The sequence below is a fragment of the Scophthalmus maximus genome, chromosome 12 (assembly GCF_022379125.1).
Source record: "Scophthalmus maximus strain ysfricsl-2021 chromosome 12, ASM2237912v1, whole genome shotgun sequence".
Taxonomy (NCBI): domain Eukaryota; kingdom Metazoa; phylum Chordata; class Actinopteri; order Pleuronectiformes; family Scophthalmidae; genus Scophthalmus; species Scophthalmus maximus.
In genome coordinates, this window is record NC_061526.1 from 3,982,663 (window position 1) to 4,002,668 (window position 20,006).

The following is a 20,006-nucleotide window of genomic DNA, read 5'->3' on the forward strand; positions in this document are numbered from 1 at the left end:
GCCTTTTAACTGGCGGCTGAAGGCAAAAGGGAAAACACAAAAATACAAAAAGCCTTTCACACCCAACTTTCATTCACTCTTTCCATTTCCGCAAGGGGGGGCCTTAACGTCTGTCTTGAGTGACAGATGTGATGGATCGGGTAAAGCTGGCAATTTGCGTTATGAATACTCACCGGCTGCAGAGGAGCAGATGGGTCAATGGTCTAATCAGGCCAGAACTGAGTTAAGCCACGCTGACATCAACTAGTGGCACTAACAAAGATGAAGTGCTGTGCGCAGACTGTGTTACCATTTCCGCTCTGAGGAAAAGAGAAAAGAAGTAGACAAATAGACAAAGCAGCAGCTGAGATGTGCCAGAGAAGGGCTTTTACTGTCTGTGGCTTTGTGCAAAAAGACGGTGGGGCTTTGGTGCATGCATTTTTTTTTTTTAATTAAAAACAAAAAGGGGTGTAACAGAGAGGGAGGGAAGGAGACGAGAGGTGGGGGGGGGAATGCTCATATCATGGTGGGTTATGGTGCAAGGGAAGGGGGTAGACGGAGACCGGCTCCTTGCTGGGGCTTAAATGGGGGGAGGGGTGTCAAACTGGTCAGGGAAACCCCTTCCTGCAGGGGTCTATTGTCTACCACCCACAGCTAGGAATAGAAAGCTGATTACTGCAGTCAGCATATTGTGTCCCACCACATGTTGCCATTTTGTCTGATATCTCCCCTCCGTTATCTGCACCTCAATTGTTCCAGTGAAAGGCTTTTGCTCCTTTTAGGTCCGCACCACATGCGGGTATTTTTTCCTTCTTTTCCACATCATGCCAGACGAAGCAAATCTCGCCTGCCTGTGTGTCAAAATGACTTGTCTGTTATTAAAAGCTTTTAAATGGAGCCGCGTGTTGGCTGACTAGCAAATCTAGAGCCTTGTTGCCAAGGAAACACGTGTCCGTGGTCTCGGCTCTCCCCTTTTTTTTTCCTTCTTCTTCCTCCTCCTCCCCGGAGGCTCATATTTCAAAACTGTCGGGAATCTGGTGTGCTCACACTGCTGCCTTTCAGCTAAAAGCTTTTTGTGCTGCCAGTGGAGCAGCATGGAGGGGAAAGGAGAGCCGACGGGAGTGGTCAGAGCAGAGGGGAGGGAAAATGAAGGGCCTCCCTCACCGTTGCCAGGGCAACTTGATGTCACGGTGACATCATGCACCACTAAAAGCTTTTAACCGGATTCCTCTCCCGCCTTAGGCCCCATTTTGAGTCCTCTTTCAGCTAGGCTAGTGGGAAGGGCACGGGCAGGACGGTGGTGTGTGTGCCTTCTTGCATGTTTCAACCCCCCCCCCTCCCCCTCCCCCGCCCCCTCCTCACACGGCTCTTAGCGCGGTAAAAGACCCTTTCAAATTCAACCTCTAAAGATCCTGTTTCTGCAAACACCACCAGCTTCAGGCCAAGAGAGCCATTTAGAGAGAAAAAATGGCATCAGAGGATGGTTTCAGCTACCTGATGCCGGGCCACAGTGAGAAGCACAGGCGGGCCCCGAACTGGACCGACGGCGAAATGAAAGCCCTCCTCTACGTGTGGGAGGAACACCACAACGAACTGAAAATGAGCAAGAGGAACGCCAAGGTTTATGAGAAGATGTCCCAGAGGTTTTTCCAGCTGACCGGAGAGCAGCGTTTCAAGGAGGAGATCAAGATGAAAATCACCAACATGTCCTTCCAGTACAGGCAAGTGCACCCGTGTCCACCCAGAGCTATGGCTCCAAACTCCAGCTGTTGCACGACTGTAGACTTTTCAACATGTGGGTTTTTTTTGCTCCGACAGGCGACTGAAGTCCACAGTGGGTGAAAGTGGGGAAACGCCGGACTGGCCGTACTTTAAGGCCATCGAGAAGATCCTCACCAAGCCGCTGGAGAACGGGCGGGCGAGCTCTCTGGAGTTTCAGGCCTCGGCCGCAGGTCCGTCCACTTCCGCCCAGTCCACTGACAACCTGGTGGCCACGTCGGAGGATGGCTTAGTGGGATTCCTGCCGGAGTACACCGGCTCCTCGGATGAGATGGAGATAAAGCAAGAACTGGACTCCTTGAGCTCTGACAGCGACAACACACAGGGCTCCAGGTAATGGGAACTAAATGAGACACGTGATGTGTGTGTGTGTGTGTGTGTGTGTGTGCGTGTGTGTATAAAAATATACTTTTTAATGCAGTAAAAATGTTTATTGTTAACACATCACATTCTAGTTGTTGATTACATTTTGACTTGCATTTGCTGCATTATAGCTTCCGTGTGGCTGCATATATCGATGTGGATTAACTTTTTTCAATTCACTATTCACCATCACTATTACTTCTTAAGTACTATGGCTGCTGGCTTTGTGGAAACGTTGTTGAACGGACCGCAGTGCGACCGAGATGAGAGTTTGAGGTCACCTCCCCTCCTTGTTCGCCAGCTCCCGTCCTATCTCGGCGAGGAGGAGGCATGCCAACAGGCATCTCGCCGTGAAGAAGAAGAAGCTGCGGGTGATGCAGGCCATGCTACAGCAGCAAAAGAGGTCGAGCCGGGCCATCGAGGAGACGTGCAGGGAGGTCCGTCGAGCCATGCATCAGCAGAACCTGCTCCAGGTCCAGTGTCTGCAGCTGCAGGAGCGCATGATGAACCTCCTGGAGAAGATGATCCAGCCTCCCTCCGCCACGTCAGCGTCGTGGGGTCCGGGTGGGGTCAAAGACCCAGGGAAGCCCTGAAGTGCGTGGGTCGTGATTATTGGGAGACATCACGGTCTTGCCTCCCCAATAGCCTCTTTGACACAAAAGATAAAGCATATTTATTTGGGATTTCAGTTTAACATTGAACCGAGCAGCACAAAAAACATGCTGTTCTGATTTCCGTCGCTGTCTCCAGCCTAAGTTTCATTAATGGAAGTCAGGCGCCGGTGTTTCCATTTCAAGGACATTTGTAGCAGATCTCATTTCCTGATCATTTGTACCCTGTCACTGTGGCAACAACTGCGTAGCAAAAACAGACTTATCTTGTGACTTCAGTTTTTTTCTCCACTGTGCCGGGATAATTACAAGTTGGGGAAGGTTCGATGCCAAAACAGGGCAATTTTTCTAATGGACCAGGAGTTGAGGCAATAATCCCTGATGCTGTTACAGAGTGAGTTGTCAGCAACTAGCATCATGATCATGACAAACTGCGTCGGATTTGTTGTAAAGGGCCATTTTTACAGCTCTGAGATATGTCATTTGTGTGCTCAATAGTGGAACAGTTTGGTCTACGGTCTCTCACAGAAGGGACATACTTGTGTCTAAAGTCTAACCGTGATTCGACAATGTCACACTGATGTAGCTCCACATAACTGATGGAAAAATACGAGGAATACTAAAGTAAATTTCCTGTTTTAAATTGTAAGGAAAAATTCAAGGTGAAGTTCATTTATATGTGATGGATAAACTAAACCCTTCCTCTTTTCAAATCCAGCATCTTCAGATTACAGTGTGAAGTCTGTCTGCACAACGACTGAACTGAGTAGAGTAGAGCAACATATAACATTCATACATTTAATGTTGGGTGGCATCGCGCTTTAACAGTGTAACGCTTACATTTTTCTTTTCAATGCTATGTGAAGATGACCTGTTGTCGTTCCGCATTTCTGATGAATAAAACAACTCGTGTTCTGGCCACCATCTCATGTGTTTCACTCTAATATCCCTCCAGCCAGCACATTTTTTTTCTTCTGCAGGGTAATCATTGAAATGCATGATATACAGAAGGTGAGGCGTGATCGAGCTGAAATGTGAAGGACTCTGCCTTCCAGCCTATTTTAAGAGGATTTGGAGAAACTAGGGATTAAATTGGTTTCCATCGCACACTACACCAACTCCACAGCAGTCAGCGCTTAAATAAAATACAATACTGTTTTTCTATGATATATACACCGCACTGTGACGCCCGTGATGTGATAACACACCAATAATAAATGAGTCAAGGCGCTACCAGTTGTCATGGTTTAGCACTATGAATAATCCCGTTGTGACGTGACATTTTTCCATGAATTGACCATCAGTCATTCCCTGTTCCGTGCAAATTTGTGGACTGCACATGTGTAATAAAACCACGTGACTTGGGAGCAACCGTTGCAGCCCTTTGACCACACGAGAGAGGTGTGTTTACACACTCTGTGAAGTGCTGCACCAGTGTGGAGGAGACCGGGGCCAACCCACATGCATGAGTGACTGAGGTATACAACAGTATGAGCAAAAAAAATCCTTTTGGTAAGATTTTCCTTTGTTTTTGTGCGTTCAAAGAAAACATTATATGGAGAATTTTGCTCCAGTGTGTTGTGCATTTTTAAATGTAAAGTGCTTCCTTGTGACGTGTACTATTACAGAGCTTCCAGTGTTGTTTATTAATAATAATAATAATATTAATATTATTATTAATAATAATAATAATAATAATAATAATAATAATAATAATAATAATAATAATAATAATAATATTATTATAATAATAATAATTGTATTTATTTTAGAAGTAGCTTCACAAAGTGCTTTCACAAAAACATACGAATCACAGACAATTAAAATCAGCATTCCAACAATAATACGGTTTTCTGGTCACATATCTGTATTAACATTTTTTTATATATATATATATAGAAAATATAATATATATAACAAGAAAAAACGCTATTTGCAATATATAAGCGGAACTGTTTATTCAAAGGACCCAGGCTTTTAAATTTGATTTACATAAGCGCAACAACAATAACAAAAATACAAACCATGAGCTGTCATACGTATCAGCCAATGGCGTCACTCCAACCGTTTGAATATTTCGAACGTGACGCGCGAGTTGATTGGCCAGCGGGGGACGTCACGTGCCGCAGAGACGTTACGCTGTCATGGTTACACTGAAAGACGCGTTTGTGAGCTCGGCGGCCGCGTGGACTCCTACTGAATCACGGCAGGACTACATCGTTTTGAATAACAGGAAGAAGAAAAAAAAGAAGGGAAAAATGTAAACGTGTTGACTAGTATCGTCGTGGACGTCAAGCTTCGGGCGTTTTTTCTCTTTCTTTGCGGAACTTTTCGCCGCTGGAAAAAAACACATAAGGTAATTTTGCAAACCTCGTGTTAGCTTTTTTTTCCTTTTTTTTTTTTTTTTTAAACCGCCTCACTTCGGACAAAAGTGTGATTGAGCTTTGTTTTGTCCGTTTAACCTTTTCATAATTGGGTTTAAAATGAAAACAACGGCGGTTCAAGGCTTCTTCCGGTGTTTCCTGGGTTGAAAAGTAACATTTAACCCGAGTATTGGAACATGTACGAACAGCAGGTTGGCCGAAACCAAAACGGTGAGCTAATTTATAGTGTCGTTGGTGAGTAGGGGGCCAGCTGGCTCTCTGTTGGGGGAGAGGGGGGGGGGTCATCTGCAAGAGCTTTGTGTCTTATCTTTGACAGATAATTGCTCAACAGAGATCGATGTCAGTGTTTTACTTCCTTATTAAATTAAGAAGCCTCCTGCCACTTAGTGCCAATAGGAAATGTATTAACACTTTTATTCCAATTGTACAGTATTTACTTTTTCATAATTTAGTCATTAAGTGGAGTGTATATTTTAATTTATTTCCATGTTTATTTTGTAATACACAAATGTAATGTTGGTGAATTGGATATCCGCTGCTGTGTAGCGTAGGACCTGAAACCAGGGAATTAAGTGGTTTTTTGTTGATGTGCTTTTTGAGTTAGTATTAATTCCGGCTTCTTAAGAGTGAAGATTTCTTGCTTTAGGTAGTTTAAAATGGCTGTAAACTAAATGTCTTTGGGTTTCAAACTATTCTTTGGGCAAAACAAAAAAAACAAAGTTATGAACAGAATAATCATCTATTTAATTATTAAGTTGGTGCAGCCCTGTTGAAATGCTTCAAATTAATATTTGATCACGACAGGTCGCTTTCAAATGGTGATGAGCAACTGAATTATTTCTCTGCAAACAAACAATTTTAAAACTTTTTTTCTCTCCCTGTTTGTGTGTGTGTGTGTGTGTGTGTGTGTGTGTGTGTTTGTGTTTAACTGAAGGATGAAACCCACACAATAGTGTCGGCAAACCTGCAGGTGTCTCAGTTCCCACACACTGGATCTCACGGCAGCCCACGACAAGGATGAAGATACAGGGACAGCCTGAGGGCGCAAGGAGGCGCCTGGATTTAAATGCACTCGGGGAGCTCAGGGGTGTGGAGATCATCCGCGGCCGTGCGGGATATGGCTTTACTATTGCGGGACAGAGGCCGTGTGTGCTGAGTGGCATCCTGGAGGGAAGTCCCGCCGACGTGGTGGGACTCAAACAAGGGGATCGCATCATGGCAATCAACGGAACTGACGTGTCCGCAGATTTGCACGAGACTGTCGTGCAGTTGATTGGCAGCTGCAAAGAACCCTTGCGGTTGGTGGTGCACGCCGACAGCCGGACAATGGGGAACCCCATCCTTAATGATGCCAAATTTGGGAATGGCCATAAGAGTGCATTTTTCCCAAAGGCAGGTGTTCTTCGCACAATCTCTGACGATTCAAACAATTCCTCCTTTAACTCGGGTCACGGTGTCGCCAGCAAACAGAGGCCGGTTTCAGAGCCGGACATGTCGCAGTGGTCACAACAGTGGAGTGTGTTAGCTGAGAAACCAAAGGAGCAAATGTCCAGAGTGGGGTACACAGACTCTGTTTTCACAGACCCAGACTGGAGTAATTTAAACATGACCTTGGTGGTCGGCTACCTGAGCTCTACGGAGCTGATTTTGAACACTACAGAGCCAGAGGAGAACTGCTTAAAAGCCATTAGGGAGCGAATACGGCAGCTGGGAACAGAGCAGGATACCCATACATTGGTGATGATGAAAATTATGTTTGACTGCATCCGCCTTTGTGACGATGCAGGCGCCGTTTTGGCAGCCTTCCCTGCTGAGAACCTTGTCTTGGGGGCAGTTTGTGCTGAGGACCCACGCTTCCTTTGCCTGGTCACTACAGCACATGTAATTGATGGCCATGTACCAGAGGACGGTCCTCTCCGGGCCTCCTGCCATGTGTTCTTTATCGACCCGGCCCTCGGTAACCACGAGGACCACAAAGGGATTGCTGGCCGCTTTGGTTTTGACTGCACTCTAGATCCAGATGCCTTGGGCTGCCTGGAATTTCCTCAGACTCCCCCAGACGTCCTTCACTTCGTCACAGTCCTGTACAGTGACATGGGGGAGGCCGTGGAGAGGCTCAGAGCAAAACTGGACACGGAGGCTCAGCAGCACGCCAAGGAGGAGGGCAGCACAGGCAAACAGGGCAGCGCCAGCAGCACTGGGGACAGTGGCATTGGAAATGCCTCCCCCCCTGAGGAGAGAGCAGATAGGGATTTCCCTTCTGCAATCCGAGCCCACCCTGGGGCCCACCTCCCCAGCTGTCCGTGGGATTATCCTCCGACTGAAGACCTTACCTCAATAAACCTCTCCGAGAATGTCCAAAAACTTAATCCAGAGAACAGTGCCAGCACAAATTCCCTTTCAGAATCACTTCCCGGTCCCGATTCCCTAACCAGCTTCTATGGAGGTCCCCCACCCAGGCTTGAGTTCCAGTTTAAGCCCCCACCGCCCCCCCTGCCCCTGGGTAAAAAGACTAACTTCTTCGGAGAGTCTTTCAGAGGTAGCCAAAGGTGGTTCTCAAAGCCAAAGTGGCCGAAGGCCCCAGACGGAGATCCGGAGCCTCCGATGATGACACTCACCAACAACTGTTCTTCGTGTGTTAACCTCAGCTCGGGCGAAAATAACCTGCCTCCCCCGATGCACCAGATTCCCTCAGACAGGTACCAGTCGGCCGAGGTCGTGATGCTCCCTCCCAGAGAGGAATGGACCAAAAGGTTTCTTGAGCAGAGAGAGAAACCTCGGAAGGATGGTGGTACCAAACACGTGAGTAAGCTTTTTTTTTTTACATGTCATTTAAAGATGCTGAGGTCTAAATCAGCTTTATTTGATGATAAGACCTTCAAATAATATCTAGTTGTGGAAAGTTCACCAAAGATGAATTATTTTCTTAAATTTTTTAAGGGGCCTTTATAGTGTTAAAAAAAAAAAAAAAAAGATCAACAAAAAGCAGAAATCTGATGAAAGTCTGAGAATATAAACATCATTTTGTTTTGCCTCAGGTTTGTCTTGTAGGTTTTCCCACTCCTATACTCGGGAAACGTTGATCTCTAACAACTGCTTAAATAACATTAATAACTATTCAGTCAATTGCATTTTTCACTGGCGTCCAACAAAGTGGGTGAGATGAAACTGCTTCAAAAATAGAAAACAACTAAAAATCAGATTTAATTTAAAAGGCTGGAATTGGAACTGATGTAAAAACAGAGATGGCGGATTACTTCTAAACTTGATTGGTTTGTCCTTTTTTCCATACACACATATATACATGTGTCTTGCAGGTCATTGCTCAGCCATGTGGTAAAGAGGAAACATTGATCGAAGTGACATTAAATGGTTCCATTGTTGGCTCAGTCATACCGAGACAAGAGCATCTGTTTCTGTATTTCATTCTTGTCTGACAGCGACACAGGAAGTATTAAATGTTCACGGGGAGTTGGGTTTCCAGACATTGAGGGGGTGTCAGCAAGTCTGGCTTTTTTATCGTGTCACCTAAACTGAGATACAATAGCACCATGTCAACAGTCAATCGGTGCTGCGTGTGAAATGAGCTCAGAAAGCACCTGTTGTAACTCAATGATGCCATAAACACGTCTTTTGTGTGCGTGCGTGTGTGTGTGGGGTTTTCCTCACTGGCCACAAGATGTCAGCGTGTTTCCATGTAGTCCTGGAAATGAGCTTTTCTCAGGGAAACAGTGATGTGTATGCAAAGTCTCTGAACATGTTTCTTCGTCACAGCCACAGCAATAAGTTCTGCTGGCATGTAGGCTAAATTGGCTAGATATGAAACTTTCTGTATGTGCAGTGTGTGTTGGTTAGTTGGACAACACAAATCTATAGTTTTCTTTACTCCCATTTTTCCGCAATTACTGTATTTTACTTCCTTATTTATATAAGCAAAGTATTTCCCCTGCCTTTATAAGTCAGAGCTGGATTGCGCCTTTGTCCCTGAGCTATTAGATCAGACAGCCGACAATCTTGTGCCGGAAGCCTGGCAAATTACTGGGTAGAGCCCATGTCATGCAGTGGTCATTATCTGCAATTCTTCATCTCCCGTTCAAACTTTGGACTCGGTGTCCAATCAAACTAGTCGGGGTAGCTGGTTGAACTGCATCATTATTATTATCGTGCGATGGGCAGGCAGATAACCACGGTGGTTCCCTCTGAAGTGTCGTTTGGTGCTTAGGAAACAGGGTTTGGATTAACCTAACGTTACCAATTTGCATTTTGTCTGAGACAACTGTCATGACCCTCATTATAAATAATTGAAGGAGCTCTATAACAAGGAAATCTGTCAAATGTGGTAGAAATACTGACATTTCCATACTTTTCTCAACTTTACTAATGCTGTCATAGCTGCGTTTTTAACTATACACAAGTACAACAACAATAAAGCAGAACTAAATTGAATTGACTTGAAATTAATAACAGGAGCTCGGAGCCATTGCTGTTGACTGACAGTTAATTTATCTCCATAGGGGGGCAACCTCCAAACTGCTTAGCAGAATAAAATGCTACTTATACTAGGATAACAGTGTTGACAAAGCTGCCTACTAGTGGATTTCAATGTGTTCAACCTCTTCTGTCTCTGCTTTTATTTTGACAGGGTTCCAGGTTTTGGGGTATGGCTGCTGCTCGTGCCTCAAAGCGCCGCTCTGCCAAACCTCTTAGCCTGGCACGATCACTGGATGACCTTGAGGTATTCACCAAATTCTTTTCACATTGTTGGGTCTTTCTCAGCATTTCAGTGACTGTGATATATTTTTTCAAAAATCTTTGATTTAGCCAGTATCCCTCTATGACAGAAGTGTTTTTATAATGACAAACAGTGGCAGTGTGACATGTAAACACCCCAAAGTGGACGGTCACGACAGTGTACTGTACTTTCCTTTCTACTGAGCCTGTTATGGCTCAGCCTCACTAATGTGGATATTCAGGTGAACCATTGTGGCAGATTCTGCTCCACTTCCAGCTCTTTTTTTTTTCTTTTTTTTTTTAAACATTTCATTTCCGTTGCCTTGAACTCTGCATTTGCTGCTACACTTGTGCCGGCTCACAAAGTGGTCTTTGTGCGCCGCCAGAGGCACGGCCCTGTTTGTTTGGTCTCGCTAATGAGCACTGCTGCACGACTGAATAATCGTGCCCACATTCTCTCACATTAATGCTGGTGAGGAACTCCATCCCTCCAGTCGTTCCCCGCATTGCATGCATTACTCATGCGCGCTGATTCACATTCATAAAAACACACCCGCACACTGGCCCTTCATCCCATAATTGCTCCGGACGGACACAAAAACCAAAGGGAAAAAGTGGCGTACTGTATTGCATATCCACACATTAGTCACACACAGACACACCTGCAGACCACACAGTGTACCCAGAAGAGACTCACCACAAATCTCCTCCTCCAGGATTGTATCAACACACTTTATACAGTCGGTGTGCCATTGTTGAAAAGCCGCAGGTTTTGAGCAGGTCTGCCCCAGGTGTACAGCCACAGGACTAAAGGTGACTATCGACGGTTACAACATCTACAGGGCTTCTGCTTGCATAGTACGAAAAAGGCTTCACATACAAATAAGCCCCCCCTCCATACTGTATGTTCACATCGTAGATGTTGCGCTCCTTGTGAAGTTACTCAGACGAGAAGTGAATTGTGTATTTTAATTTTGCTCCTCGGTTCCCCGTTGGCTGATGTGTGGAGATCCGCTCACCGTGTGTTTGTGTTGCTCTGGTGATGGGTTACAGTACATTTAGTTGCTATGGCTGTGGCTTTAGCAATTTTCATAGTGTTGTTGCATCTATAGAGCGTTTACCCGCTGATGCAGGCTTTTTATGAGACATTTATTTCTTGTTCCCAGTGTAGTTTTAAAGGTGTGAAGTGGGAGGCTTTTGGCTGCTATAATTAGTTTTTTATTCTTTTCTTCTCGGGTGGGATTTTTTTCGTGGAACACAACCTTGGCTCAGTGGAGAGGCGGATGCTCTCACTCTTGTGGTATTGTGTTGACTCCAAGTTTGCTTTGTTTCACAATGTTTTGTCACCGATTCTACCTGGACTTCATGCCTCGACTATATCAGGAGGACCTGCTATTACACCATCGCAGAGAGACAGGCTCAGGCTTGTCCAATATCGTCGAAGTGAAAGTGATGTCAAAAACACTGGCCTTTCACACGGTAGCATCATCAGTGTTTCTGATAGTCAAGCTCTGACATGTTGGCAGTAGAAAAAAATGGCTGATGACTTTGACCTGCTGAGTTTCATCTGCCATTTATTTTTTATGTAAAATAGAATGTGAGAGTCCATATAATGACAGTTTGTGTTTGATTAAACAAGACGTGGGTTGAGATGCTGTAATTATACATGGTGCAGATTTGAATTTTAGATTACGTTTACTTGCTTTGTCTGTCAATCCACCTGGTTGTGAAATTGTGCTCACAGCAAACTGGATTAATACCTCCTGTCAAAAGAAGGTTATACAACCTTTTGAAGCCAAAGAAAATAATAATTTATTGACTCTTGCAAGGAAAAGTCCATTCTTATCTGAACACTGTTCAGAATACATTTAAATTGACACAGTTGTACTTGGTGTCTGCTAGGGCTGGGCAACGTGGTCGAAAATTTATACCACGGTAAAATTCGAGGCACGTATGGTAAATGTTACTTCTTTCTATTCTTAAAACTGCAACCACTGTCGTTCCAACGTAATTTGCATATTTAAATTTTCTGCTCTTTGTCTGCCTTCTTACACCAGAATCCTGTTTTTACTTCTACTACTACTTTGTCCATTTCTTCAGCCCCTTTCTATGCAGCTTGTTCAAAAGAAAGTTGTGCCTTTGTCCAAGTTGTACTAGATTGAGGCAGGAACGAGGCTGATATTGAGATTTGAGTGTTAAAAAAGTTAACATTTATTAACACCAACCCGCCGCTTTAAACAAACATTTTTGAACAAATGATGGACTCACAAAACTCCCCTCTGTATTTCCGTGCTGTAATGTCTTGTTATTCCAGGGACAATTTATCATTCAGGCTCTACCTCCTTTAGGATAGCATCCAAGAAAAAATTTCGGCGCCTTCGACTCATAGCTGTCCAGACTGGATCTAATCGAGAACAACATTAAACCTGTGCCGTTTCAAGTCGTGGTAGTCCAATACATTCCAAGACAAAACACCATGGGTAATGTAACATGGTTGTCAAAGGCAACTCGATCCTCTCGTAGCGCTTTCCCCGGGGCTCTCATTTCAAGGGCTTTCCACTTCACGGTCAGAGATCAGATTCGTAACACCCATCCAACGGCATTACTAATTATGTCCTCCATAAGTACTCACACATGGTATACATGCAAGGTTTGCTGGTTTAACTTGAGCAACAGATTTGTACAACCACTTGTGTTCTTGTTGGAGGCAAATCTAATCCATCCCCCCATTATCTATACCTCTTATTCTCTGAGGGTCGCAGGGAGCCAATACCCGCCAGCATTGAGCGAGAGGCGGGGTACACCCTGGATGGGTCAGCAACCCCCAATATGAGCTGTGGAACTGTAAAGACCTCGTAGACCATCACATGAGAGACAAAAGAAACTAGAGCCTGAGACCTCATTTCCTCTCTTGAAGGCTGTGCTCCCCTTCAGAGAGAATACTCACAATAAATGATCGACCTTCCAAGCTAAAGCGCTGAAACCTTGAATGACCACCTTTCAGTGATGGCGGCGCAGGTACAAACTTGAGGGGTCTGACTGAGTGTTTGGCTTCTGCAGCGTGTCCTGACCGGCGTGTTGTTGCGAAGGATGTTCTGAAGGACTGTCCTCATGGCAAAAAAAGACTGCGATAAGCCCTCAGTCAGCACACGCATCTGGACTTCCCAAGGACACCGTGAGACTATTTTGGAGTTCACCATCCGTGCCCAGCTCAGACCCTTGCGGATAACCCCCGTGTGTGTGGCCTCGCTGCATGCTGTGGACGAGCCCGGAACAATTTTTGGACGAGTGTGGCCGCGTTGCCTTTTTTCTTTCCATGGTTGGCGGCGTGCGTCACAGTGGCCGGCGCAGGAATGAGCAACTGCTTGTTAGTTTTCTTCACATTACAAAGGCTCTGACACGTAGCTTTTTGCAAACCCACGTACCAAGTCGGAGTAGCGCACATGTAATCTTGTGCTTTTTGCACACATTGCGATGCCTTTCCAGTTCAGTGGCGAGAGAAACTGCTTTATTATTATTTTTTTGGTGTGTGTTTGTGATGATTAGTTTTCCTTGCATCTTGTGATGAAAAGTGTGTTGACGCATGCTGAGCTCTGCAGATCCCCTTGTGTTCAGGCGTGCTGGAGAATTTGAAGCCCTGTGTCTCATTTCCACGCCGAACCGGTCGGAGGCCAACTGAAAATGCCCCCCACATCCCAACCCATCCGCTGTCTCCCCTCACCACACACACACTCCTCGTTTCAAGCTCCAAACAGATGCCTCGCAATTTCGCAGAGATGACACCATTAGCAGGGTGCCGTGTCTGCGTTCACACCGACTCTGCCTTCTGATGTGTGGCCGCTGCATGTGAAAACATCTGCTAATGTGAGCCGTTAGTCAATGCACACTATTTTATTCAGGCGCACTCTCTGTGCCTGCTGGGAAATTTTGGGGGCACCTCTTCTGTTTTTTTCCCCCTTTCAGGTGTGGAGACATTAGCAGCTCCTGTGTGCACGCCTGTGGGTAATAGATCTATCCTGTGGGCGTTTCAGAAACCAAGAGAAGGCATGAAGACACAGAGGCGGGGAGGGAGGTAAACAGAGAGGGAAAGAGGAGGAATTTACAGCAATGAGAGAGAGAGAGGGAGGGAGAGAGAGAGAGGGGACTGACAGCAGAGGAAGAGAGAGGGAGCTTTTGAACTCCCAGTAGCCGTCAGGATTGCTGGCTCTCCCGCACGCTCTCTCCTCCCCCGTTGAGATCCGTGTCTCTGCGCTGCAAACACTGACTCTCTCTCTCTCTCTCTCACACACACACACGCACGCACGCACACACACCGCGGAGCTCCAGCGGATGGACGCGCTTACACACAGCAGGCGTGTGGAGCAGCGCTGAGGACGAGGCAAACGCACGCACACGGCGCCATACATGGAGCAAACTTTAACTCTCAACTCTGTAAGTCCTCGTCGTGAAAACCCTCGTCCTCCTTCATCATCACCTCGTGTGTCTGTCTCTCCACTCCTCTATTTGGTGATGGCATCTTCATCTTCATCTTTCTCACCTTTCCCTGCCTCCGTTACTTCTCCTTCTTTGGGCTCTTTGTAGCTCCCGTTGTCGCCTTTTTGAGGGGCATACAGTGGTTAGCTTGTGTGGTCTGTCCGAGGAATGTTTTGAGTAGTGCCAACTGAAGTCTCATGTGCTTTATGGTTCACACGGCGCCGCTGTATACAGCGAGATGTGGCCCGGCGTCGATATGGGGATGCATGCTGACTTTGAATTAGATGGTTGCACAGAAAGGGTTTTGTGAAGTGACCCAGGATTATTCTTCTGAGCCGTTGAATGGGTTGCGCTGTGTTTCCCTTTCGCTGTCAGTTGGTGGCTTTGGGAGAAGTTGGACTCGGCGCGAGCGAAGCTCAGGGGCTGGTTGCCGTCGGACCGAGTTGAATCCTCAGCGAATCTGCAAGTAGCACTGTATTTGCGTTGGTCATGTCACAGCAAGACTTGAGTTTGAACTTGAAGTGGTTGCCTGTGGTTCTACCTCGCCCGTATCGGCTTTGTGTTCAGGCATGTCCCCGCTCTGATTCACCAGTGTTATTATTCACTTATCTCTTTGCTGAAATATGTCCTACTTTTGGTGCCGCATGACGACTGCATGGTCTTTATTGCTCGTACGGAGATGTCCCACATGAGCTGACAAACAAATGCAGGCAACGATCAAGCTGTGATTGTTGATACTCTAACAGTTGGCTAAAATTAGACGCCATACTTCATTATATAAGTTCCTCGCTCGGTTATTGATGAGGGCGTCCTGACTTGAGAAAATGAGCCGGAACAGTGTGTTCAATCGAGAGGCAGGAGAACACGACACACATCTCACTGACATCACATGGCGTGTGGGTGGACAGTTGCGCTCACGAAGTGTGTCCTAAGGCTAGCATTATCGGACGAAAGCAGCCTGACATTTTCTAAATGTCTCCACTATGATTCCTTTTTCTTCTCTCCTCCCCCTGCCGAGACCTTTCATTGCAAATGCCTAGGCTGCTGTCTCCAAACCCACCAGCTGGAGGAAGAAGAAAAAGCAGTACATTAACACAACCAAACTTAGTACGTGAGTAGAAGTAATTTAACTGTCCAGCTGCCGCTCGCTGTGCGTGAATATGCAACAGCCAATAACCGGATGACCAGATGTGGCTGTGGTTGCTGAGTTTGCCGTCTGACCGAGCTGTAACCACGGAAAATACCCGCCGCCTCGCCATCTCTGGACGGAGACGCACTGCAGCTCCACTCTTGGCTGTTGTCACACCAACGCTATGACATCATCCATGGACAATTCGTGATACCTCTTTTCAGTTAACCACACAGCTCCCCATCATCCCGTGTTGATTGGCTGTAGGAAAAGCTGTCCGAGCCATGATGCCTATGCATCGGATTTGCAACTTCTGGCAATGATTCATTCCCCACTCAGTGTTTACCTTCCTCAGTAGTACTATTATTAAATTTCTCTGCTTCGCTGAAAGGGAATCTACTGCCAAGGGTGTGGAGGTTACTCAACAAGGAACGGCTTCAGAGCTGCCAAAGTCTTTTATCACCTCCCTGGTAACAGTCAAGACATGTCTTGGATACAGTGAGCCGTTTGTCGTGCTCAACCCTTTGCCCCACACCTGTAGCTCAGAGGACGCTGACGTGCGTTCGCTTCACGTCTGAGGCGTTGAGCAAGACATGCCTGTCTTATTTTAACCTGGAGAGGATCGCAGAAAGGCTCGGAGCTGAGTTGGAGTTGGTATCATTTTTGGCCTTGTGTTGGAGGAAGATGCGGGAGAATCAGACCAAGGTCTTGTCTACTGCCCACTTTGTGTAGGTCGTAAACATGGATTGTTGGGGCAGACTCTCCCTGCGATACTGTAAAGCTTGGCACTTCACGTTGGCTGCGTAAACTAACTATTTCTGTAAACATCTTAATCCTGCAGTCAACATGACAAGACCTATAGCTTGGTTATTGTGTTACCTCCTTGCTTTAGGCTGAATGAAATGCCACGGTTCGTGTTGTGTCCTGCACCACTGTGTTATGGCGTTTTTCCAAAGGCAGTAAATGAAAATGTTGCAAATGAAATGCAAATTATGTTGTGCTAGGCAACACAACTGTCCACTTTATACTTCTGTCTTTATACTGTATACTTTATGCTTGGACAAAAGGGCACCAGCTAAGTTAGTTTGCATGTCAAAAATAAATAAATGTCTTCTAGTAAGGATGTGTGAAGACAAGGCCTCACACTATTTAAATCTGAGATGTTTTTTTCTTGCACCCCCTCCCTCCTCTACAATACTGAGTATTGTATTTCTAGCCATTCAGCTATAACAATACTGTCTGTGAGCATTGTCATGATTTTGTTGTCATGCCAAATACCGATTAGAGATCCAGTGTCATCCTGCCGCCCCCGGTCTAGAGGGATGAACTTAGTCCAAACTTGTCTCCACCTCTTGCCTCGTCTCATTCAGCTAATGTTCCCTGCATGACCAAAAAGGATTACAGGCCGTGCGCCGCTTAAGGTCGGTGGGGCTTGCACAGGAAGTAAACAGACTGGCAATATATAGCCCTGTGCACTCCCAGGAGGGCACATATTCATACATACCTTATCATCACCCAACCAATGAACCCAAAGCACACAGACTTTTCAAAACAGTGTACACCAAGCGTTGGTGTAAGTTAGTGTGGTGGTGATTGGGGGGGGGGGGGGGGGGGGGGGGGACGACGACTCACAGGGCTAATTGTAGGTGTCAGGTTTCAGGTTGGAAAGTCCATTTCTGATGTTTTTATGGAAGAGGAGGAGAGCAGTGGGAGGGTGTGGTGGCGTGGTGGCATCTTATGTGGTTTACCCACCTAAAGCCCTCCAGCAGCCCTTTCTCTCCGACAATAAATTGAGATGGGAGGGGTCTTGGTCACCGGCTCTTGTTTCCCTCTCTTAAGTTTTGCTATTTTCATGAGATTCAGCTGTGCCATGCCAGAATTACTTTGTTTCTTCAACACGACAAAGGGGAGTTAATGCTATTTTTTCATCGCATACATTTAGGCTTCACAGTTGTAGTGAGTCGAGAGACCGATGCCGTGAGTTGAACAGGTTCAGACAGAGTTAACATCAGTTTGGATCAGAATTCACATTGTTATAAGTTGGCAAAGACAAATTCTGTTATTGGTTAAAGAGAAGTAGGGCAGCAAAAGGAAGAAAAATGTTATCATGGTAGCACACCCTGTCAGCCTTTTTATCAGCAGCAAGTGGCTAATGCGCACGCACGCACATCGACTTCAGCACGGCAGAAATCATAGTAATGCCGCTTTAATCCAGACAGGAGCATATCCGTAACCCATCTGCTGTGGCTCACCGGTAAGCGCAGGGGAGCAGGCAGTAGATTACTGCTGGTCAGGGGGATTAAGAGATGAATCGCACTGTGAGGATGGACGCTGTTTGTATGCAAATCGCTCATGTCTTTAAAGGCACTGAGAGCAACTCATTTGTTTACTGAGCGGATTACGTTGGAAAGCCGCCTCAACACAAGTCTGGACTCCTCGCATGGCTCATCGTGACCCACGGCCAGACGTGCGCCCACCCTGCATCACCCTGCACCTGTCAAAGTTGTTCTAAAGTTATCTAAAGTCGAATTTCAAATTTCAAAAAGAAAACCCAGCTAAATTCTCTTCATCAACCTGGTTTCTTTCAAAAACTCAAACAAAGATGTGTACTTTCCCAACCCACATTTTGTTTCAATTCCATCTTCAGCTTTTCTCTATTAGTTGTATTTGTACTCTTTATTTTACTATTTCAAATGTGTAAAAAAAATAGTTCTCTTTTTTTTAAAGCTGCGCCCAGCGCATTGATTCGCTCTGCTCTTCCCCGCTCCCTGACATCGACGTTGACAATAAACCCCTCCGTCATACTCAGACCGGCTAAAAACAACACCACTCGGTCAGACGTGATCCGTGTTTATTTGCATGTTAACGCGGGGGGTGGGGGTGTGAGATCAGATCACACGTGGTGAATGGAGACACAGGTGTGAACTGGCCCAGAGCGTTCCGCTTGTGATCAGATCATCCAAGATGGATGTTAACCCCAGGGCCACATTTGACTGTGAGAAAGAGATTCAAAGGAGGCTTGTTTAACCCCCAGTATCTACTGCTCTGCTTGTTTGGAAAAGTTCTGAAAGGAACACGTTACTTTTTGTAGTAACTGCTATGCTATGTCCATGTCTGCAAAACCAAACCCCTTGTTGCAACACTAACATTGTATGTAGTGTCATATTCCAGCCACGGATGATCTGAGCAGTTTTCACCAGCATCACATGCCCCTTGTACTAAAAAACAAAAATAAGAACATTTTCTAGATTTCACTTGACTTCAATATTAGTGCCGATGTGAAACGTAAAAGTGGAATTATATCACTGGCATCATTTCTGAGGCTCTCGTGACAAAAATTGGAATTTGTGAATAGAGACTTGTGATGAGCACAAATCCTGAAAATATGTCGCCGTCTGAGAGGAATCAATGTAGAGCATCCCAGGACATAATGCACACAGCAAAGGGGGGCGTTAATTGTGCTCGTGTTGTTTATCATTCCCCGGTCCCTTAGCATCACATAAGCATGCTGACCTCATCAGATCCTCGTTACTGTGATGTGGCAAATTTGTGGTGACAAACAAGATTTCCCTCAACAAAAACACTGGATTCCACTTCTTAACCACCAGAAATCAAACACAAGGTCGTCCGTTGTCTGTCTACACACTATCCTCACTGCGCCATTGCCGGAGGAGTTTTGTAAATTTTCGTAAATCAGTCCCCTCTCTCCTTCTGTCTCCCAGACTCCTTTGCTTGGTTGGGAAAGAAATGTCTCTCCCATCTTATCAGTCGCCGCACCCTCTCCCTCCCTCCCTCAGAAGGAAGTTGCGTCCATGCAGAGCTCCTTCTTGATGTTATTTTCAGGGGAATGCTTGGTCGTCTGCCGCAGATGGCAGGTCCAGATTATTTTCCCGTCCTCGGTCAAGATTGCCTTTTGGCGAACTCGACATGCAATTAGTTAGGTCTTGTGACAAGCAGCGCTCATTGTCCCCGCGTCGCCCATGTAGGAATGTTTTTCCCAAATTGATTGAATCAAGCGAAGGTCCAGAGCTCACGTGAATGCAACACACTCCCATTTCTTCCGTCAGCAACACTGGAGCGAGCAACGGATAAATGCTTTTTCCTTGAGGCGTTTTTGTCGGGACTTTTTTGTTCCGAAAAGTCCCGACATGCTTTGCCTATAGATGTGCTCACCTTGCTGCACGGCCACACTCTGCTTCGGGGGTGTCAAAGGGCAGAAGCAGAGCCGACGGGCTGAAGTCAGCCACTCTGTGTTCTGTGATTATTGTGACCACAGTTATGGATGACTCAGCCCAGTACCGTGAAGAGCTTCTAATTACTGCGTGACAGATTTTATCTGCACATGAAAGCGTACACATTCTTCCCTGTGTTGCAGTTCTGTATTATTGCATAAAGTATACACTATATAATTATCTCCATAGCACATGTTGTGTTTTTTTTTATGATTTGCAATTTGTACTAATAGCACATGATACAACATGCTCTGGGATGAAAATCAAACCTTGACTTTGAAAGCTATGGTCAATTTAAATTGACCATCTTTCTTTGTCCGCACTT

General features: G+C 45.8%; 2 protein-coding genes across 5 annotated transcripts in view; both read left to right on the forward strand.

Annotated features, from left to right (window-relative positions):
* Positions 1-1,040: 1,040 nt before the first annotated feature.
* Positions 1,041-3,651, forward strand: msantd1 (Myb/SANT-like DNA-binding domain containing 1). The gene is made up of 3 exons (XM_035649070.2): positions 1,041-1,700; positions 1,798-2,091; positions 2,423-3,651. The coding sequence occupies exons 1-3, from the start codon at positions 1,447-1,449 to the stop codon at positions 2,712-2,714; spliced, it is 840 nt and encodes a 279-aa protein (XP_035504963.1). The 5' UTR covers positions 1,041-1,446; the 3' UTR covers positions 2,715-3,651.
* A 1,231-nt stretch (positions 3,652-4,882) lies between these two features.
* rgs12a (regulator of G protein signaling 12a) overlaps positions 4,883-20,006 on the forward strand; it is a 36,381-nt gene continuing 21,257 nt past the window's right edge. Inside the window, exons 1-3 of one of the 4 annotated variants that reach the window (XM_035648990.2) lie at positions 4,883-5,088; positions 6,051-7,918; positions 9,759-9,851. In XM_035648990.2, coding sequence (XP_035504883.2) covers positions 6,134-7,918; positions 9,759-9,851 — 1,878 coding nt within the window. In that variant the 5' untranslated portion in view covers positions 4,883-5,088; positions 6,051-6,133. Of the gene's footprint in view, positions 5,089-5,159; positions 5,327-6,050; positions 7,919-9,758; positions 9,852-13,942; positions 14,279-20,006 lie in introns of those variants that run through there. The other 3 variants (XM_047335952.1, XM_047335953.1, XM_047335956.1) reach the window with 3 other exon arrangements.